The following is a 23,881-nucleotide window of genomic DNA, read 5'->3' as shown; positions in this document are numbered from 1 at the left end:
CGGTACAGAATGGCGGGTCCACGTATCCAATGGCTGTCGGGCTTGCAATTACCCCACTGTGCTAGCCATCGCCATTCGTCAATTCTTGACAGGAATAGCATCTCGTTGGTTCTAAACGCCACGTACTGTCGGTATCGGAAAGTGTCCGCCTTGATTCACGAGGTTACGGTGCTGGAGAAACTGAGTATATCGTTGCCAAATGGCGATACTCCATATCAAGCATGGAGCCTAAATCCCAAAACGGTCATTGGTTTTATTAACCATATAGTACCGAATTGGGGCACCGGATTACAACTATTCAGCTCAGCTCCATCAATGGGTATGAGCAGTCTGTAAACTGTGTACAGCAATCTGCCACAAAACACGATCATTAAGACTGTAACAGTGAACTTTTAACCCAATGCCCTTCTGGCATACAAAAAAAAGCCAAACGGCGAGCCAAAGTTTCAAGCTATCCGAAGAAAACATTGTCAAGAATCTAGGGCTAATTTAACAATCGCTAGATTTCGAGCAGCTGGCTAGGGACTAAGAAGTTCAAGCACTTGCGTACTCTACCGGTCAAGAGCTTTAAGAGGGCTGCTGCTGGACTGCTGATCGCGCTGTGTAACTCACATCTGCTGACTACTGCGAAGCTTCGTGAAGGAGGGGAAGATGTACCGATCGCTGCGAAAACTCGCGTTGGTTAGGTTATAAGTGGCCGTGTCCCAGGGGGAGAAAATAGTTTCCAGCACCGTCAAATACATATCTGTGCGAATACGGCAGAACGCGATCTCCACGACTACGTTCAGAAGTTCTTCTCGGTAGAAAGTCTTAGAGTTGTCGTAACTTACAATATGGAAGAAGATGAAGACCAACGAGGACGCAGAATCCTCGAAGAGACGACAGTTCGGACAGAAATCGGAGGGTTTAAGCGAGAGTGATTGGATGACGAAGTAAATGCAATTTCTGATGCATTAACGCTTGAAGCTGTGATGCGGGTAATGTTTTCGCAATTCGCTGTGACGGCGCCGCCGCGGTGCGTGCGGGATGCTAGGGGGGATAAAAGTTTTCTAAAGAGTACAAAGGACGGATATATATTATACAAATTTTCACCCATACTTACGTATGAGCAGTTCTGTCAGTGTAAAGAGATCACGCGTGGCCGTCATAGTGAATTCTAAAGCACATTAGCACGAATTAAAGAAATGGAGCAAAATATTGCTAGTTTCCCACCCTTTCGTACGCGATGAAATAATCGTCGCGGGCGAAACCGTCACCAGAATCGTCGCAAGGGCAAATATCGTTTATTTTGTCAAGTAAATCAATAGCTTATGAGCTAGATAAGCATAATATATACTTATAACTTACATACAGCCAAGCAGATTCTTTTTGCGACGATTTCAAGCTGTCAAAAAGTGAGCAACGCGTTTTGTTACAAACGAAACGGGAAATATTAGGATGCTGCAATTAGGCAATTATTGGGTAACTGCAATGTTGAAAATTTTTTGTTCCTGCGAGTATCCAGGCTGGATAATCCAGCTTTTTGCGAGCCATAATGGCGGACGTGTTCGTAATATTCGAACTACGTTTTTGACATTTCACGAGCACGTCTGCCATTATGGCTCGCAAAAAGGTGGATTCTGAACCGGTGAATAGCATCTCAAGCATCTGGAAGTTTTGGAGAACTTTCTCGATGTTCCTTTCTCAAAAATCGCTTAATGAGTTCAAATATTATTACAATCGGATTAAAATAAGGCAATATGAAGGTAAAAAACTACAAGGTATACAGCCCTAAGGGTTGTACGAAAGGGTGACGTAGGACTGTGTCATATAATACTCATTATATTGATAACATGTTTTAATCGATGAAGTATAACTTTATGTCTGATCATTAAATCAAAGACTAATGTAAACTGCATTTCTGGCATATGCATATTTGAGTATTTGTGAGTATCATTGAGTGTTTATTTGTTAACCGTTATGTGTTCGACAGGGTACCCGGGTACCTTTTCAGCTTTCAAAGTACGAAATTCTAAAGTTTTCTTTGATCAAGAATACTGAAACTCTGTGACATCTAAGAACTAGTTGAATTGCAACTTTTCATAAAATAAGTTTTCATGTAGCACTTAAGGGGGTGGAATGGGGGGGCTTCGAATTTTTTTACCCCTTAAGTGCTCGACAAGGGTACCCGGGTACCCACAAATTGAAACGCTTGTAACTTTGGCAATTTTTGACCGATTCGGACACTTTTACCACCAAAAGATTCAGGAACTTATCCACTTCCAGTGTGGTTATAACAGACCCGGAAGTGGCTCATCTGGTTCCCGGAAATCCGGCAGTCCAAGGATGTGTTCCGGAATTGAAGCACTTTTTATATTTTTGGATGTAATTATAGTAATATGGGTGTCCAAAGTTCTTCCAATTACTCCGAAAGGTCATTCTTCATTGTTTTAAGACAATACAATGATATATCCTTGGAATGGCCATTCTGCGACAAGTTCCCGTGGGACCTCCTGTGGCCATAAAACTGTTTGGTTTGCAACACTGGCAATATGGGTGTCTAAATTCATGAAATTACTCCAGAAGGTCATTTTTGATTATTTTGATTCTATCTGATGATTTTGCCACGGCATGGCCATTCCGGAACATATTCCCGTGGGGCTTCGCAGTTGTCCAAAACCAAAAATATGTGCGCCTTAGTGTTTTGAGTGGGAAAACTTGATTTTAGGTTTATGGAACCTTTGGGAGAGTTTCTTGAAATTAAAAGTTCTATCGTATGGTGAAATTCAAATTTTGAATAATCCCCCTAAAAGTGAAATAAAAAATTTATTTTTCTCCAGCTTCAATATAACACATTGATGAGTTCTGCAAAGTTTTAGAGCATATTATTACAAGAAATTTTGCTGAAGACCGTAACCTTCTATCTCTTCAGCGAAGATAGAAAAGTCCTATTTCTTATATGTGAATCTTCAAAATCAGTTTTTCTATTTTAGCTTTTTTTGTAGTTGTTGTAGGATTTTTTCATGTTCTATAAAGTTGTACAAATAGTAAAAATAAACAACTTTGCCGAATGTAGTATACCTCTATCTTTGCTTATTTAGGAGCTGTAAAACTGGCACAATTGAAGCCAAGCAAACTAATAGTAAAATTTTGAGATGAATCATTTTGTTGTCGAAATCCTTTTTCTTCAAAAGTGAAGTATATAATAATTTTTCTGAACTCTTGTTTTTCAAAGATGCTAACTATTGAACGCATGGTATTAATATCAAAATATCAAAAAAAAATCTACCCTTTGGGCTAAAACCACTCAAAAAAAATATCAAAAAATCTGCTATGAGCATATATTTTTTATTGCCAATTCAAAACAAGTTTCGTATGTGGCTCTGAAACCCAAAAGTTAAGGCCGACCGATTAAAAAACTAAATAAGGTGTTCATCAAATAATATAAATGACGCTTACAAGTATTTACGCACCCAAGGAAAGAAAATATAATTATTCTACGCAATACGTTGTGAATTTTACTGGCAAATTAGGATTTTGAGGAATACGGAACGGATAATTAAAAATATAGTCAAGTTAATTATAGATGTTCCTGAGAAATTAAATAATGATTATTGTGGCAGTAGAAAGGCTAGGTCACGCCGCTAGGTGGATTAATTCGGGTTTTTACCTCCCAATTGCTATCGGTGTTGCCTCCGATCGCTGGTGTTGCCGCCAAATGCCGTCGATGGTAAATACTGACCGTCCGTCAGTACGATTGTGCGATGAATGAGCAGACGGTGAACCAAGAGTACCATTTTATAGTCACTGGCACTGCCGCTGCTGCTTGTAAGCTAGTGTAGGTGGTGGAGGAAACCATATCGGCTGCTGCTGCTTAAATGATTGTCCGACACTGATTGAGCAAGCTATCGAACAATTTCGCATGTCAGCGATGGGGATAATGCAAAATGTAATGTTAAGTGCATCGTGTGGGATTCACGTTGGCCATTGCCCTCTGATTCCGCTTGTCTTTGGGGCCGGTGTTGCCGTCAATAGCCATCGATGTTGCCAATTAGATTGGAAAAGGGGTGTGGCTTACAACGTGGTCTCAAGGTTATCATTTGGATCCAAATCCTTTGGTGTATCTAATTGTCGTCCGTGCCTGTGAAGCTAGGCGATAACAAGGGAAATGTATGGAAAAATTCGACCTTGAATCTTTACACACATTTTCACTATTTAGCGTATAAAAAATTATTATTAGTATGTTACTATAAAATTGCTGGACATTTTATCTATCCAATGACATATTAACTGTTATGTTTCGTTCAGTAGTATAGTAGCTATTAGCGTTTGAAATATTTCATTCAAACGTTACACTTCTATTTCTCGTTTTTACAAAGTGCTACCCAGTCCCAGTATAGTAAACAAAGACCTAGTCCTACGTCAAAAATTGGAATAAAGGGCGTTCCCTACGCTATCAGGATAATAAAAAAATTATCAGTAACGTTTTAAAAACAGAAGTTCCCGCAATTAAAATTTATTTAAAATTTTCACGAAATGTCGAATTCGAAAATCTTCCATCTTCGTGTCAATCTGCAGAAAAGCATCATTATTTCCTTGCCGGAGTATTATGCGTAATGAGTTCCGAAGCTGTAACTCCACGCTTCCCGCGCACCTTGTATAGCAGCGCCGCTCGCTGTTGTCTCCGCTGCTGTCGTCCATCAATCTTCGCGAACGAAAGATAGATTTCCATAATGAACACGACTGGAGAAATTTTCTTCATCTTCATAAATAATTAACCTCAAACTAACGGGTACAAGCTGTGGCAACAGATACTGTCACTGCCATGAACGAAAAGAAGATATCGTCCCGGACCTCGGGCGCTATCGTTTGAGTTTGGTAATGAGTTTGAACCATGGATGATTCACTTAGAAAAATCAATTCCTGATGATTTTGGTGGAAAAGCAACGCAAAAAGAAATCGCTTTTATCATAATCGATCCCGGCTTCCCTGCCCGAGCACGTCTGTAACCCATACCACCGGGTGGTACCGAAGCTGCTGCCAGGCGCACCACAGCCGATGCGGTGGTTTTAATTTATCCTCGGCGCAATCATAAATATTCATCGGAAATGATAAGTAATGATGGAAGTGATGGTATCGTGCTATTTCGCTAAGAGCGTCGACGTCTGAGCGGAGTCATCGAGCTCCGGGCGGGCGGGCTACGGCCCGGTATCAGCGGGCTTTGCCCAAAGGAACGAAATTAGCAGAGATTATCATAATCCTTCTCTTTTTCGTCAAGTGCCTTTCACTTTAGCGGGGTCGCCGGAGTTACAGAAGTTGCGGATCAGCAGTTCTGGCTTTTCGTTTTTCCCTAGAATTGAGATCAAAACTGCGCTATTTTTATGTAGATAGTAATTTATTTTCAGACAATTTCTCTTCATCTATCTTTTGATATAGCAAACGGCTTTATTTTTCATTGTAATCCGTCGTAATGTCGTAGATGTCGGAGGTATGAAATAATATTTTCTTTTTATTTTAACAGATTCATTTCCTGCGTGGTCATCTGTACGAAGTCGAAACCATCATTCAAGCCGGATTAGGCCGATATACTTGGCAGTCGTTTAACGTACAAGCATACTGCGAGCAATGCCAACAGGTAAGCAAGCAAGCGAATATAAGGATTTTATACACTGATTTTAAATGCAAAGTGTTCAAACGATAGGATTTAAATCTAGTAAACGGACGCAATGATAGAGGAAACAAGTTTATAGCTAGAGGTTTAGCAAAGTTAATCTGTATATTTTAGGGTTTTTGAACTTTGTTTACTGTACTTAAAAATGATTTGAAAGTTTGCTAAATGCATAATTAATTTTTTTGGGGAAATTTCAATCATAATGACAGTTACAATTCTTCTCAGTTTAGGCTATTGATGGCGATATAGAATATCGATTGGGTATGATCCTCTACTAAAAAGGGTTTCCTATTAATACAACATTAACTGCGTTATCAGTTGATTTACGACTGCCATGGCAAAGACAGTCAAGCGATTACGCTCGCTGCTTTGTTCGTGCTACCAGCTCCACTCCGGCGTTTGGTGTGGGAGGTATATTTGACATCGTCGCTTACCTGATCCCCTGCCAATCGTTGCCGTCCAGCGTCAAGTACGGCTCATCATCCATTATGACACCACGACATTGTGCTTCGCCAGAAAGATGTTTTTCACCAGCAGCTCCAACCAGTCCTGGGTGATTACCTGTTACTCATACACTGCCGGTCTTGACTGGTGCTTCCACATAAAAATGTACGTTTTACTCCGTTACACAGTACTTCAACACGGTATAGCTGATTTCTCCGATCTCCCGGACCAAGGCGCGGATCGTTAAGGTCACCTTACTCTCGATCTTCCGCTTTAGCTTCTGATGCACTTTACAGTCGCGCAGTATCGTCGGGCGGCCAGAGCCAGGCTTCCCTTTGATGCTCTCGTTTTTCTCCAGAAGCGACATTGTTCACCCTCTTCGGGTTTTCCATTACTCGCCCAAGTCTTGCTTGTTAACCAAATGCAGACCGCCGACTGTGGTCAGCAGTCAAGTCGTTGAACGCGGCCGGAATCTAGACGATAGCGAATATTGCCGACACGATGACGTAACGAACTGTTCATACCGTTTGTCGCGATGACCCCAGTAACAATTTGGGGTTTATTATACGCTTATGATAGCTTTTATGACCAAAATTGGTCATGACACCCGTAATAAGAGTACGATAGAACTCACAATGTTAATTGGGGATAGCACAACGTAACGCTTCTGAGATGGGGTATTGCGCGAGACATTTATTAGACATTAGGATTAGGAAATTCAACTTCCAGATCTTTTCTCTTCTCACAAGATAAAACATGATTAAAAACTACTTTAAAATTTAAATTTAAAAGTATAGTTTTCACGCTTCAAAATAATTTTTATTGACAAATTTACCATTCATTATGTTAATTTGGGGGTAAAATCTTGTCATACATTTAACTGATATCTCCCAAGCGAACGAAATTCTGAAGTTGGCTCTTCTTCCTGACGAAACTGAGACAGACTTTGTGGCGGAGCATAATACCTGTAGCTGATCGCCCATATGGTACAGCGGTTTGGCGCAATTACCAGCACTTACACACTTGGCAAAACTTGGCAAAAACTTGGCAAAATTTGCCGAGATTTTGACAGCCGAGCGTTTGGTGAAAATTTCGGTTTTGCAAATCGACATTTACGGATCTTTACAAACGTTTGGCATCATAAAAATTTTTACCGAACACTCGGCTGTCCAAATCTCGGCAAAATTTAGCCGACTTCGGCGCTTTTGTTTAAGTGTGTACATCATTCAAATGCCTAGCAGTTTCGAAATTCGTTCTAAATTGGCACCATTAAGAACACAATTTACTAGTACCTAGTAAGGTGTATCTGGTGAAAACGGATGGCCTTCCTCTGAAATCACTGAATTTTTTCTGAGAGCATTGAGGATGATTCGACTTGTAGGGAACTTGGACTTCATGTAACTGCTGTTTTTTGCCTTTCTAGTAATGCGGAACTCTACGCTTCCCTTTAGTATGTCAAGTAAATTTTTCTTCACAAGATTTATTGCGTCTTTGTCGACCCGCAGGATTCTCTGCCAGAGGATTTTCCTACTCAATTTCCAGCCAATGATCGTATAATTTTTGTTCATTTCAACTTAGCATATTACTTTTCATTTTATTTATTAATGGTCGAATCAAACTTCCAAGGTCTTACCGATCCATATCTTTTCATTTGGAAATTGTCGTACCGAACAACACAATTCATTCAATAATGATCGTACCGATCAGTTTAAATAATCTTTGGTCGTACCGAACCTTATACTTCATTCAACAATCATTGTACCGAATCATCTAATTTATTTATGGTCGTACTGAACCACATACTGCATTCAACAATGATCGTACCGAATTATTGATTTCATTTACGGTCGTACCAAACCATTAACTTCATCTAATAATGATTACAGCGAATCATTTTACTTAAGAAGGATCGTACCGAACCGTATAAATAATCTATGATCGTACCGAACCATAAACTTCAGGCCATCGAAAAGATTTTTTTTCATATATGCCCTGCACACAGAACAGAAGTAGAAGTTAGAACGATTCGGCGATCAAAACTGGCAGCAGAGTCTTTTTTGCTTTTGTTTTTTTGGGAAGGTTTTCGCATAGAAGCAAATATAACAGCAATATAAGCAGAACGCTCGCTGCCTATTACATAGCAGTTTTCACATAGCAGTTTCGTGTGCATTCGTAAGCGTTCGGGTGTTTTCGTGGAAAAAAGTGACGCGCCACCGCCAGGTTCGCTAGTATCTGTAGAAAGTAGCATGTACGTGTTTGGATTTTAACTTCCACTTTTGTTCTGTGCTATGTGTCTTCTACTCTGAAGTGATGGAACGGTAGATTTACTAACACTCTACGAGGAACGTTGCAAGTTTATTGATCTGCATTCGTTAGCTGCCAGAAGTAAATTACTGCAAAGGTTTTTTGTCTTCGAATTACTGAGTGGAGAAGTCGATTGCAACTCTGTCTTAAGCCAGGTAGACATCCATCTTCTCCGAAGGCAGCTCCAAAATCGTATCCTGTTCCCCCATTCGCATAAACTGCGCGTACAATGAACCTTGGGCCATGTGCTGCTACTTAAACCGTCGTTAACCGTCTAGGTTCGTACCGAATCATATACTGCATCTAATAATGATCGCTCCGAATCATTTTACCTATAAATGATCGTGCCGAACCGTTTAAATAATCTATGGTCGCACCGAACTATACAGATTATGGGAGAGTGTTTTCGGCCTGTTTCTAAATTCAGCCTATTTTCCTTTTCTTTCGCTGAATAAATACTTTGCCGATCTCCGTGCCGTAACTACTTTATTGTTTTTTGCTAAAATAACATCAAAACCAGCAGTTCTTCCACTAGAACTAGGCCTAGGCCGAAAAAATAGAAGCATCGCTTAACCCTCCATTGATCAACCATATCCCTTTCATGTTTTAAGTTTAGATTTCGGTTTGTTACTTTTGAAATAATGTCAAAAGGCTTCTGAACGTCGTTATGTAGACGAATTTTAGTAAATTCGATCATTTATATAGAAACATGTCAGCAAAAAAATTTAGTTTTGGATCGTCAAAGTCCAATACCCCCCCCCCCCCCCCCCCCCCCCCCCCGATTTGGATCAACCGGGTACATGTGTACCCACTTGGCAATTCTATGACAAAACGTGCTCCGATTTTATTCAAACTTTGCATATTTGTTCCATTTCTAAAAAAAACAGATTAGCATTTTTATTTGACACTCCTCCAGCGAGTAAGGATGGTTCCCATAATAAGCGAAACCATTTTTAAAAAATATGTATTTCCACAACATGAAAATAAACGCTTCAAATTTTTTGACATGTTATGTGAAAAATCTCAGATTTTCAGAAAAAATATAGAAACTGAGAGCTTTTTGGGTAATAGCTCAAGAAAATGCCAAAATTCAATATTTTTGCAATAAATTGGGCTACACAAATTTGGGTTTCAACCCAATATTTTTTATAAAAGCTAATTAAAGCTAGAAAGCAAAATTTAAATTAGAAGCTCATTAATATACCTTCCATCTTATATACAAAAATGGATTTCTGTCTGTCTGTCGGGATGTTCCTTATAGAATAAAAAACTACTAAACCAATCGGCGTGAAAATTTGCATGTAGAGGTTTTTGGGGCCAGGAAAGGTTTTAGTGATGGTTAGAGACCCCTCCACTAAGAGGGCGGTCTCCCATACGAATGAAACACAAATTTCTGCATAACTCGAGAACTAAGCAAGCAAATAGAACAAAATTTGGCATGTGAGTGTTTTTGGTGACAAGAATTTTTTCTATGGTGAATTGAGACCCCTTCCCTCTTTAGAAGGAGAATTATGACTCCTCTCCCCTTTAAGAGGGGGCTCCCATACAAACGAAATACAAGTTTCCTCATAACTCGAGAACTAATCAAACAAATGGAACCAAATTTGGCATGTGAAGGTTTTCGAGGGCAAGAATATTTTCTATGGTGAATTAGGACCCCTCTCCACTTTAAGAGGGGGGGGGGGGCTCCTGTGCAAATGAAAAACAAATTTCCTAATAACTCGAGAACTAATCAAGCAAATGGAACCAAATTTGACATGTAAGTGGTTTTGGAGGCAAGATTTCTTTCTATGGTGAATTGAGACTCCTCTTTAGAAAGCGAGTTATGACCCATCTCCCCTTTAAGAGAATGTGCTTCCATACAAATAAAGTGTAAATTTCCTCTTATCTCGAGAACTAATCAAGCAAATGGAACCAAATTTGGCATGCGGGAGTTTTAGATGGCAGAAATCTTTTCTATAGTGAACTACGACCTTTTCCCCTTTTAAGAGGGGGAGCTCCCATACAAATGAAATACAAATTTCCTTATAACTTGAGAACTAATCAAGCAAATGGAACCAAATTTGGCATGTGGGAGATTTTGGAGTCTTTAATTTATTTTATGATAGTTAGAGACTTTTCACCCCTGTGGTAGGGGGATATGGACTCTCATACAAATAAAACAGAAATTTTTGCGAAACTCAAAAACTAATCGAACTCGAGAAACTCGAGACTCTTCCATAAAACATTAGTTAATAACAAGACCACAGAAACTATCTATAGTAACTCTAGATCATTCAGGACGAGACGGGACTCCCGTCGGAAGCGCCGCCCACTGCACAGTGGTCCAGCAGCGAAAATTAAGTGGAAAGTTTTTTGTGGTTAAAAATAGCTCCCCACAATGTTCAGCAAAGTTGTACAACTCTAATAGACAATTAATGCGAAATCAACGACTAAGTTCCAGTTTGGCTTGTGAACACATAATCCATAATAACTTTTTATAAGAAAGAGATAAAATGATAACTTCTTTGACAAAGTTGTAGCTAAAGATTATATAAGTAACTTTGCCAAAGACATAGTAGGCGTATTTCTAGGCGTTTCTAACTTACATAGTGTTTTATAAAAAGACCTCTCAAAAACCACTTTTTCGCTGATTTCTTCAAATTCAATGGTTTTATTGCATCATAATGTCTTACAAAGTTGGTTATCTTATCAAGAGACATATTTTTGTAGAACATCGTATGTTGAAAACTCATACGTATAACGAGTTCTAACGTTTTTCCTGTGTTTTTTTCGTCTTTTTTAGAATAGAATATCTCAAAAAGGGGCAAACGAAAAAAATCAAACTTGGTCGTTTCTGAAAGCTTGGAGTTTTATCTCAAACATATGTGAAAATAAAAAACTGGTTTTTTCTCTAACTCGAGTAATTTCAGTTTAATTATTTCATGTTTGACCATTTTCTACTATGCAGTATTTTCTTATATCTTCTTGAAGACGATTAAAGTCAACATGTAAATAGTAAAAAAGAAATTTGTCGTACCATGACACAATTTCTTCTGATTGCCACGTAAAATAGTCTTCGAACTCCGGATAAGTTAAGAGATCTAGTTTTTTGACCTTGTGCTAGTTTTCGAACCACTGCTGAAATATTCATCAAATAAGTTTTTATAACGGTAGTTTTTAAATTGTTTATTGTCAAGATATATGGACTTCACCCGTCATCCAATCCATACATATAAATATAAATTATAATACCAAATACAAAATAATATAAAATGCAGTGGTATTAGTGTACATGTAATTGACCTCTTAGAAATAGTCAGAAAGTTTTTTCTTAATAGTATCAGTCGACATGTTTAAGTTTAGTATGTTTTTAAAATTGTTCATTAGCTGCATACAGCGGCAGGCTGGTTCATTGCGCGCGTAGTTAGTTCGACGGTGGTTTAGAGTGAAGGGCCTTGGTCTCTACAGAACTACTGTACTCTGGTTAGCAGTTATCCTGGATTTCAAATAATCACTGTCGTATCGTCCTCTCTGCAAATGGAGCTCAGCACCAGCTGTTTTTGATAAATATCTATCTTACAATTTTCATTAATTTACAAATAGTCATGGAAATCTTCACTTGGATATATGCACATGCAATTAAATTTTATATTGATATTTCTGATTCTAGTCTAAAGTAATCTTTTAAATTACTTTAGTGTCAGAAAGCTGAGAAGTCTTCAAAATTGATGTCTTATACGTATTCAGGAACAGGAACATGACTATGATCGTAGTAAAAAAGGAGGAATATTTAGAAAACAAATCTTGAATCTCTCAAATAAATGACTACCCTTTTTGTTTTCCAAATCAAAACAAATCCAAATACTGATATAAGGTGGTTGAAGTTCGAAAAGGATCTATAGGTTTTTTTCTTTTTTACCTCTTTGCCTGTTTTGATATACTTGCCTGCGATTAAAAAATGACATAAAACTTAAATAACAGTTAAAAATATTACGTATGAAATAACCAATATTTTTTTGCTTTTTTATTGAAAATTAATTTTGAAACATTATTGATGGTAGATTGAGCATATTTGCAAAATAATGAAAATTGACAGATAGATATTTATCAAAAACAGCTGGTGCTGATAGAAAACTGATGTCATATCTGGAGTTCGAAGACTATTTTACGTGACAATCAGAAGAAATTGTGTCAAGATACGACAAATTTCTTTTTTACTATTGACATGTTGACTTTAATCGTCTTCAAGAAGATATTGGAAAATACTGCATAGTAGAAAATGGTCAAACATGAAATAATTAAATTGAAATTACTCGAGTTAGAGAAAAAAACAGTTTTTTATTTTCACATATGCTTGAGATAAAACTCCAAGCTTTCAGAAACGGCCAAGTTTGATTTTTTTCGTTTGCCCCTTTTTGAGATATTCTATTCCAAAAAAGACTAAAAAAAACACAGGAAAAACGTTAGAACTCGTTATACGAATGAGTTTTCAACATACAATGTTCTACAAAAATATGTCTTTTGATAAGATAACCAACTTTGTAAGACATTATGATGCAATAAAACCACTGCATTTGAAGAAATCAGCAAAAAAGTGATTTTTGAGAGGTCTTGTTGTAAAACACCCTGTAAGTTAGAAACGCCTAAAAATACGCCTACTATGTCTTTGGCAAAGTTACTTATATAATCTTTAGCTACAACTTTGTCGAAGAAATTGTTCTTCAATCTCTTTTTTATAAAAAGTTATTATGGATTATGTGTTTACAAGCCAAACTGGAACTTAGTCGTTGATTTCGCATTAATTGTCTTTTAGAGTTGAACAACTTTGCTGAACATTGTAGGGAGCTATTATAAAACGCTTAGCCGCAAAAAGTAAGTTTCCACTTAACTTTCGTTCCTGGACCATTGTGCACTGTGGGGAGGCAACTCCCCGCAGAAATCACTACTGGCTAGGTTTATTTGTTTCCCTAGGTCTACCTGGGTTTCCTGAAACGAGCGACAGCGAGTAAGGAAAGGATCGCGAAATGGTACCTTCCACAAAAATGTTTTCCGTGAAATGGTACATTCCGCTTAAGGTTTTTCGCAAAATGATATTCGGTGAAATGTGGTACAATCATGGCGAATATTACTATCCGCTTTCTGGCTATGCAATGAGGGGACAGGGGAGTTGTTTTCTACTTTACTGGGAGGAAAAATTGCAAATTTGTATATTAAACTACCCATTCCTGGTAACTAATAAGCATTAACATAAGCAGCAAATCAGCGTATCTGGCATTTTACACTGCACGTTGTTGTATATTACATTTTTGACTGCATAGATGTTGTAAATTGGTATCCAAAATTGTATTCAAATTCTTCGTGTCGGTAATTAGCTGTAAATCAGCATTGTCAGCACTATAAGAAGCCCAGCAAACATTTTCGTACGTATATAAAAGTAACAAATATGATATATGTACCGATATATATCTAGAAAAATCGCATTCGATGCACGAAACCAGCATATGCGTACTATTTTGGAGGCGATATACGTACTGCAAATTATATGAGAACAATTCACATTCATAAGTATTTGTATACGATGAAATCCGACTCATCATGATTAGTTCCATAATGCTATACAATTCTGTGACGAAAATCGTTTGTGAATCAGTTAGTATCATTTTGTACGAATAAATGCAAACTAGGGTGCGCTTTATTAAGCTTTATGTACGATTTTGAGTTTGTTTAGCGATATTTAAGATAATTTTCACGCATTATTATACCATTTGTGGTTTGCTGGGAGGTTATCAGTAAAGTAGTTGTATTGACCAAACTCGTGACTTTAGTCATGACCTTGAAATGCGGTCAGGCATATATTAATATATATAATAATATTGGTGTTGTGGTTTCAAATCCGGTTATAATCTCTGATTACAGCTTGGTTCGACCCATGCACCTTCCAGCATTGGACAAAAGATAGGAGTCACAACGACAACTTGTTAAGCATAGTTACCTATTACCCCCTCCCCCTTCCTTTCCACCCTTCCCCTTCATTCCCGGAAAAAAATCCTTCTTCATTACTTTCCCTTACCGTCCCTTCATCAATTGTAGAATCATCGTTTCAAAAAAAAAATATTAAAGTAGTTTTATATTTTGCCAAAATAGGCCAAAATTTAAGGCGACTTAAATGCTTATTGGCCTATATTTGAGTAGCGTTGGTGATGCTTATTGGTTACCTGGGATGCTTTCATAGTTACGTAACTGCCAAAATGAATCATCTAAGGTTGAATTCATCAGAAATTTGCAAAATTCGAGATTGTGACAAAGATCATCCGAGATTCATGATTTATGTACAACACAGGTTAATTTGCGGCAATATGAAGTTTGTCGGGTCAGCTAGTTTGCTATATAAATTGTTAAAACCGGTCGAGTAATTCAAAAGTTATGAATTTTTAAGAACAGGTCTCATGATACAAATGAAGATTTTTGTAACCAAATAAAAAAACGGCGGGTCTTAAATTTTCAGAAAATCGGAGCACTTTTTATCAAGGAATTACTACGTGGGTACACCTGTACCCGGTTGATCAGATTGCGTTGACTTTTTGGTTAATCAATTGAGGGTTAATGGGTTGAAAAAACCTTCCCGTACCCTACCTCTTTCAACAATGATCTGGTTACTTATCAACGGTCGTACCGAACCAGTTAGTTTATCTATGGTCGTACCGAACCGTAGGGGAAGGGCGGTAAAGACGGACACCTTAAGGTCAAGAGTCAATATCTACTCAAATATAACTGTATTGATTGCAATTTTCATACAAACTGAAACTTTAAGTCTCTGTCTAATAAAGTTACAGCGTGAACTAGAAAATTTCTTCCAAAATTTATACTTTTTTTAATATTATAAACATTATGTATAAATCAGAGTTTCTGCACATGGGCGGGAAAGACGGACACTTGATATGGGAAAGATGGACACTCGCGAAAAGGTGTCACGCGCCGACGAATTATCAGTATTAAGAAAGATTAACATATTTCATCATGTATTTAGGAAAGAATTGGCTTGGGAAAACCCCCTACCCAATTCCCCCTTTGAGCCAGGAAATAAAATGGTTCCCTTTTATAATCTTCAATATTTTAATTGGTGATGAATTAATCGTTTCTAAAAGTTGGCCTATTCCAACTGTTAAATGACTTCTGGATACTTTTACATGTATAATATGCAAGTATTTGTAATTTAAATCGTTGTTAGGCAAAATGAATACGGAATCTTTGTGTCCGTCTTTCCCTACCTTCGGGTGTCCGTCTTGCCCGACTTGGATACCATTTTTTCATACTTTAATAACTTTTTACTGAATATTCAAAAATTCACTAGATTTTCAATGGACATTCAGTGAAGGGTCAAACTAACGTAATGTCGTCGATATAACACGAAAGTATTGCTTTTTAACGATTTACCAGCTATTTTCTTCACACACAAAATTACATCGGTTAGCGTATTTAGGCATTTTTTCTTTGTTTTGCTTATAAATTTGACAGCTGCGCTGCTAGAAATCGGCAGTTTAATTCAAAAGTGTTTATTCAGTCTATAGAAACATTTCCCATCATTGGTTTGCTTCAAAAAATTATTGTTTATGAAATATGATAAGTGTCCGTCTTTCCCGCAGTGTCCGTCTTTACTGCCCTTCCCCTACATGTAATTACTCATATTCAGTTGTAACGACGTTTTTTTATCACACCAACTTGGATATTTGGATAACATACTCATTCAAGTTCTTATCATTTCCGGCATAATAAATCATAGCGTATCAACAAAAAGGGAAAACATGCTTAAAAACCCCACCCACTGGTGTCGAAACAACGAAATAGTTCTATTTTTCCCTTTTGTTATCACTAAATTACCTTAAAAAATAACACTTTTTCACTCATGTTGCCAAAATACAGGATTTCTTGAACGATTCTCTAGTATGGTCAATAAAACATTTGAGAAATAAATTCATTGGATTCTGTAATAGTAAACACTTTCCTGTCAAGGTCGCCATGGTGCAAAGCCTAAATTACAGTCATGGAGAATCGCCCAAGTTTTGCTTGTTAACCAGCTGACCGAGATGACCGATTGTTGGTCAGCAGTCAGGTCGTTGAACGTCGGTCGGGATCTAGACGATACCGATGATTGCCGACACGGTGACGTACCGAACTGTTCATACCGTTTGTCGTGACGGTAGCACAACGCAACTCTACCGAGATAGTTTATTTGGCGAGACATGTTTTGATGCTGAGATAAGTGATATTCTGTATCAGAGGTTGTCAATCCTCACATTCTCGATGAAATTTAATGTGAAAAATCTTCTGGTGCAACCTGGAAGTCCGCAGTTTTTAATCAAATCTGCCGGTATTTTTGCGAAAAGTAACTTGATTGCATGAAAATAGATCCGCTATCCTACGATAAGTTGTTCTGAAAGGTCGGTGCTCCACCTTCTGTTTATGGCTGGGCATCGTTAGTATTATCAATAAATTCGGGAAGACATATTTTTTTCTTCTTTTTGCATCATATTTATATCTAATATTCTGTTTCATCGTTTGTTTCGAGTTGATTTGAACTGTTTTGAAGTTCGAAAAATCCTGAAGAAACCTGCCAGTCAGACGTAATTATTAAAGTTATATGACAGTGTATTAGTTGTACAAAGCAGTCACCATCCACCCCATTGCACACTCTTCCAATTTCCCCCCGAAATCGCTAATAATCTCACAAATTAAGATTATATTAAGCACTGGCATTAATCCAAAAGGATTCCAATCGCCATGTAGTTACTTTAATAGCGCCATTTCTTTCTTTTTGCATCTTCTTCGTCGCTGCTGCTACTGCTGCTCGGTCGGTATTTGTTCAAAGTTTATGAAAAGTTTATCGTCGATGGTAGCCCAAATAGGCCACATCAGCAGTGACATAAAATCACGAATCGATAAAGTGGAATCGTTTGCGATGTTCGAGTTTGATGCGACGGACGGCAAAGCCGGCAAGGATAAGCGCTCGGGTTTGGCCGAATTCGTACTAAAAACGCCAAGTCGTTCCAAAGATCACCCGTCCCATCACCACCACCATGCGCACCATCACCATCACTCACATCACGCTGCTGTCGGCGCTGCCCAAACGGAAGACGACCCTAGCGAGCCGGATGGTAGCGCGACACGGACCGCCATCAAGCCGAAAAAACCGAAAAGAGTTTCTATCTTGGAAATGCCGCGAGATGACAGAATTAAACCTTGCCGGGAGTACTTTCGTGCTCTTGAGCTCGAGCAGAGCGCTAAAACAACCAGATTGACGAAACTTTACGACTCGATAGGTCCTATTCTAATAAAGTTGGAAAGTTTAGTTCTCGGAACGTTCACCGGTGACTGCCGTGAGATGCGGTACTACTACAATTACTGGGAAAAGCAGATCTTTGCCTGTTTCACGAGGTGGGTTGAATTTAGAATAAGTTTCCAATGAAACTGTTGCTGTGTTATTGTTGCTTCAGCTGCCGGTTATTCGGGTGAACTCCCATGCTACGGTGAATTAAATCTGAATAAATTGTTGAGCTCTTTGAATCGCGTGCCTATCACTACCGGATACGCTCGGAGTTCGCCCGTTTTGCCACCCTACAGCATCCATAGCGTTGTTACGCTAATCATAAGAGTTTCGTTTCTGTTAACGTGGAAATACTACATCCTTTGTTCGGCAGATTTGTTACTAAAAACCTAGAGAAGTTTATGCATGACCTACAGCAAGAGCAACCGCTCTTCGAGGTGGATGCCACCCTGGCAGTGCCGGAAATACTGATGAAACCAACAGCAGGAGACGTTTATTCCATTGCCATCAACTCGGTTACAGATTTTCTGCAGAGGTAGGTTAATTATTAGCTTTTCGTACTAAATCATCCAACGCAGTTACATCCACATGTTTCTCGTGACTGTCAGACTTGCTTCATCTGTGTTTGCGATTACCACAATGAATTTCATTTTTATTTCCATTGTGATGTGCAAATTTAATATAATTTTTTTTCACCTCTTAGACTGAAATCCTTCCGCCGTTGGATGGCCGAGACGTGCCTGCCCTGCCCAAACAGCACCGCTGGCGACGAAACGTTTACGTTTACATTTTTCGAGGACGTCGTTCAGGTAGGCATGCATACATTTGGGTTCGCCTCAAAATACCGGATGCAAATGTCGAGAGCTGTGCCAAACTATGTTGTGCGCCGTGTGTGTGTAACGCTGTTGAACAACTTTCCTCGCTGCAAAGTACACATTGCAAAATACTCCGAACGCCAAACCCATGCATCACAAGGGAGCGAAACTCCCGGCGAAGTTGAGAACCATCGCTCATCTCCGTTCACCCGTCACAGCGTCGCATCACCGCCCGCGGAATTTTGACAGCAGGCAACGACCAAGTTATGGCTCAATAGTTGCAACCATCACCGAACACACTGCAGTTTTGTACAGTTTATCGATATTTTATTTGACTTTGATAAATTTGTTTACCCGTCTCTTTCTTTTGAATGCATTACAGATTCCAAAAGTTTGCGATCTTGTTATAAACTTGCAACAAACCATTCAGAATTTAGTGGCCGATGTTCTGACGTACTTAAAATGGTAATATTTCATCTCTGCTGTCTACTTGCTCCGAGCATATCCTGCTACGAATGTCTACCAGTCTGTTATTTTGCTTCCTACTGTATCGAAAATATGATGATGAACATAGCATTCGTGGCAGCAATCAGGCGGTAGCCCTGGGGAGAACATCCTAATAATGTTCAAATCATGTCCCAAATGGCGTATCTCTCTTCTCGTTGCAGCTGGCAAAAGTACAAAAACCTGTGGATGTACGAAAAGATGAGCGTATGCGAGAAGTTCCTGGCGCAGAACCTGCCCCTGGTCCGACTGGATGAGAAGTTTATCTTCTACACTCAGATTGTGAATGACCTGGAGCGGCATCGGCCCTACCATGACGTCAAATCGATTCGGATTAATTTGCAGCCGTTAATTAAGAGCATTATCGATCACGCTGTCGAGTGGCGGAACACGTTGGGTGAAATCCTCTCCAACCGAACACGAAGGCAAATGATTGAGCTGAATGACCACATGCAGGTAAGCATGCTGTGAGGCGGGTGCTAAAACATGTCAGGAATCTGTATGAACTGAATTCCCCGGGTTAGTTTCTCAATGCATTCGGAATTTGGCTGATAAGTTCATTTGTGGTATTCGAAATGCTAACGCTTCGGATGCGAAAGCATAGAGAGACTAGCTGCTGCTCACCGGTAGCCGCAGGTGTATTCGTTAGCAGGTGCGGTTAAAATGCAGGCTTATCATAATGTGTTAGTTTCGTTCTTGCGAACTCCTAAAGGTCACCAAACGTGATTCCTGTGCCGTTAAAAATTCAGCATTTTGCATCAGCAAGCTGTGAAAATTTTGCACCGAAAATAGTCCTTAAGCCCGCCACCTCATGAAATTTAGTAACTTTTCAGAAGCAAAAAACTTTGAAATAAGTGTTTCTTGAGGCATTTTTATCATTAAAGAGTAATAAAGTTGATAGCTTTTATCTACTAAATTGAGACACTGGTACTGTTCTACAATTCGTTCTTTGGCGTGAAACTGTTATCTCTTTTAGTTTCGTTACAGTTCAATTTTAAACATAACATGTTGGGTGTTGAATTACTATCTGAAAACTGCACGAATTCATACATGACGCACACTAGATCGCCGCTTGCGACTGACACGTATGAAAAGCAACAGCAGCAACAATCATGTTTTCCATAAATAGAATCCTACACACCGCAAGGGGCTTAGGATTATCCGCAGGCAGCAGTTCTTGAATCTAGTTTGGAAAGGGCATTTTTAGCCGAAACTTGCCTTGGGATTATTTCACACGATCTGCTTGCTAATGATGCTCCCTTCGAAGCCTCGTTGAAAACAGCATTCTTTCTCGGAACCGGCGGTCCGTTGTCCTAAATAAATATCCCTGAATTAAAATGATTGTGTAATAAAATGAACACTTCTGCATGTGTGTTTACTTACTTGCATACTAGGTAGCCGACGGTCGGAAAATCTACAACGGTACTCCTGCTGGGCTGTCATTGCTACACACTTAGCGAAACAATAGCAAAGGAGATTGTCCGCAAGTTTTTCCGGAAAATACATTTTGATTGTGCAATCGTTTTCTGAAACGTCCTAAAAAGAACCGAGGAGTTTCTGGTTCGTTGTTGTTTTCCATACGCGTTAGACCGCGTCCGTCGCACGCGGTGATCTAGTGTGCTATGCGTGATGTATGAATTCGTGCAGTTTTCAGATACTTAACCGTTATGTGTGCGACAAAAAAAACACCTTTAGCAGGGCGACAAGGGTACCCGGGTACCCACAATTGATATTGTTATAACATCAACAATTTTAAACCGATTTTGATGAAATAGGTGTCATTTGATTCGTTAATTTATCTAGTTTTGAATCATTCGGCCGTTTGGCCATTAAAAGACATACAGGGCCCGAAAATCCGGAATTCCGATAGAGTGTCCGCTGTGGGATAGAAAACTGATTGTATTGCAGGAAAATCAGTCATGCGAATTTAAAAACTCTAAAAATTCATACAATGAACTATTTCATGTAATGAGATGAATCAGGTTGGCCATTCCGGAGTAGGTTCCTGTGGGGTCATGGGTGGCCAGTCTAGGATTGGAAGTAAAACCTAGCAATATGGGTATCAAAGTTCTTGGAATTAGTTCGGTAGGTGATATTTTTTACATTTCGAAGTATTTTGATTGGTTATTTCGAAAATGGTTTCTACGGGGTCACAGATGATACCGCAGGATTCAAGATAATGCTTAGCATTATCAGATCAGTTCAAAACGTAGAACCATCCGTTATACATTTGGAATCAATTCCGAAATTATTAATAAGTACTAAAGTGGCCATATCAGTTCAAAACATCTAAGAGATCCGCTAAACCAATTCTAGTATTGGGTTATGTACCCAACTGGCCATCTATAACCCTACAGGAACCCAATTCTGGAATGGCCAATGCGATCTAAAGTCACCAATTTATATAATAAGATGAAAAAAGGGTCCACAATGTCAAGTTCAAAGCTTATAGATTCGCTGAAAGCTGATATTCTTTCAAAACAAGCGGCTTCCTACGTTTTACCGGACGTTGCTCCGGAATTATCGATTCCCGGGAACTACATATGATTTGATGGCCAAATGCTTTATCTAATCAAAACTAGATAAATGTACGAATCAAATGCCACTGGTTTCATCCAAATCGGTTCAAGATAGCCAAAGTTATGAACATAGCAAATCATAGGTACCCGGGTACCCTTGTCGCCCTCCTACGTAATAAAAAAAAATCAAGTGCCTCTCATTGCTAATCCCCTTTATGGATATGCACCAAAAAACCGCAATAACTTAAGATCCACGAGTTTTACAATGTCGCAAAATTTCAATGACGTATGTTTTAAATTGAATGAGTTATAACTATTTTAAAACTGAAAAGGTACCCGGGTACCCTGTTGCACACATAACGGTAAACAGATATTTAACACTCAAGACTTATAGCTAGCTAGAAAACCATAATATAATCCGGTTCAAATCCGGTTATAATCTCAGAATCATCATAAAAACCTTTCTCACAGATAGACAGAGAGACAGACAGACAGACAGACAGACAGACAGACAGACAGACAGACAGACAGACAGACAGACAGACAGACAGACAGACAGACAGACAGACAGACAGACAGACAGACAGACAGACAGACAGACAGACAGACAGACAGACAGACAGACAGACAGACAGACAGACAGACAGACAGACAGACAGAAAGACAGACAGACAGACAGACAGACAGACAGACAGACAGACAGACAGACAGACAGACAGACAGACAGAAAGACAGACAGACAGACAGACAGACAGACAGACAGACAGACAGACAGACAGACAGACAGACAGACAGACAGACAGACAGACAGACAGACAGACAGACAGACAGACAGACAGACAGACAGACAGACAGACAGACAGACAGACAGACAGACAGACAGACAGACAGACAGACAGACAGACAGACAGACAGACAGACAGACAGACAGACAGACAGACAGACAGACAGACAGACAGACAGACAGACAGACAGACAGACAGACAGACAGACAGACAGACAGACAGACAGACAGACAGACAGACAGACAGACAGACAGACAGACAGACAGACAGACAGACAGACAGACAGACAGACAGACAGACAGACAGACAGACAGACAGACAGACAGACAGACAGACAGACAGACAGACAGACAGACAGACAGACAGACAGACAGACAGACAGACAGACAGACAGACAGACAGACAGACAGACAGACAGACAGACAGACAGACAGACAGACAGACAGACAGACAGACAGACAGACAGACAGACAGACAGACAGACAGACAGACAGACAGACAGACAGACAGACAGACAGACAGACAGACAGACAGACAGACAGACAGACAGACAGACAGACAGACAGACAGACAGACAGACAGACAGACAGACAGACAGACAGACAGACAGACAGACAGACAGACAGACAGACAGACAGACAGACAGACAGACAGACAGACAGACAGACAGACAGACAGACAGACAGACAGACAGACAGACAGACAGACAGACAGACAGACAGACAGACAGACAGACAGACAGACAGACAGACAGACAGACAGACAGACAGACAGACAGACAGACAGACAGACAGACAGACAGACAGACAGACAGACAGACAGACAGACAGACAGACAGACAGACAGACAGACAGACAGACAGACAGACAGACAGACAGACAGACAGACAGACAGACAGACAGACAGACAGACAGACAGACAGACAGACAGACAGACAGACAGACAGACAGACAGACAGACAGACAGACAGACAGACAGACAGACAGACAGACAGACAGACAGACAGACAGACAGACAGACAGACAGACAGACAGACAGACAGACAGACAGACAGACAGACAGACAGACAGACAGACAGACAGACAGACAGACAGACAGACAGACAGACAGACAGACAGACAGACAGACAGACAGACAGACAGACAGACAGACAGACAGACAGACAGACAGACAGACAGACAGACAGACAGACAGACAGACAGACAGACAGACAGACAGACAGACAGACAGACAGACAGACAGACAGACAGACAGACAGACAGACAGACAGACAGACAGACAGACAGACAGACAGACAGACAGACAGACAGACAGACAGACAGACAGACAGACAGACAGACAGACAGACAGACAGACAGACAGACAGACAGACAGACAGACAGACAGACAGACAGACAGACAGACAGACAGACAGACAGACAGACAGACAGACAGACAGACAGACAGACAGACAGACAGACAGACAGACAGACAGACAGACAGACAGACAGACAGACAGACAGACAGACAGACAGACAGACAGACAGACAGACAGACAGACAGACAGACAGACAGAC

At 39.6% G+C, this 23,881-nt stretch overlaps 1 protein-coding gene across 1 annotated transcript in view; it reads left to right on the top strand.

The window, feature by feature from the left end:
- LOC128732933 (dynein axonemal heavy chain 10) overlaps positions 1 to 23,881 on the top strand; it is a 254,416-nt gene that overhangs the window by 71,294 nt on the left and 159,241 nt on the right. Inside the window, 6 exon segments of the mRNA XM_053826409.1 lie at positions 5,501 to 5,614; positions 17,247 to 17,812; positions 18,076 to 18,237; positions 18,406 to 18,511; positions 18,900 to 18,982; positions 19,186 to 19,477. Coding sequence (XP_053682384.1) covers positions 5,501 to 5,614; positions 17,247 to 17,812; positions 18,076 to 18,237; positions 18,406 to 18,511; positions 18,900 to 18,982; positions 19,186 to 19,477 — 1,323 coding nt within the window.

The sequence above is a fragment of the Sabethes cyaneus genome, chromosome 1, assembly GCF_943734655.1.
Source record: "Sabethes cyaneus chromosome 1, idSabCyanKW18_F2, whole genome shotgun sequence".
NCBI classification, from domain to species: domain Eukaryota; kingdom Metazoa; phylum Arthropoda; class Insecta; order Diptera; family Culicidae; genus Sabethes; species Sabethes cyaneus.
This window is presented reverse-complemented; position numbering and strand designations above follow the sequence as displayed.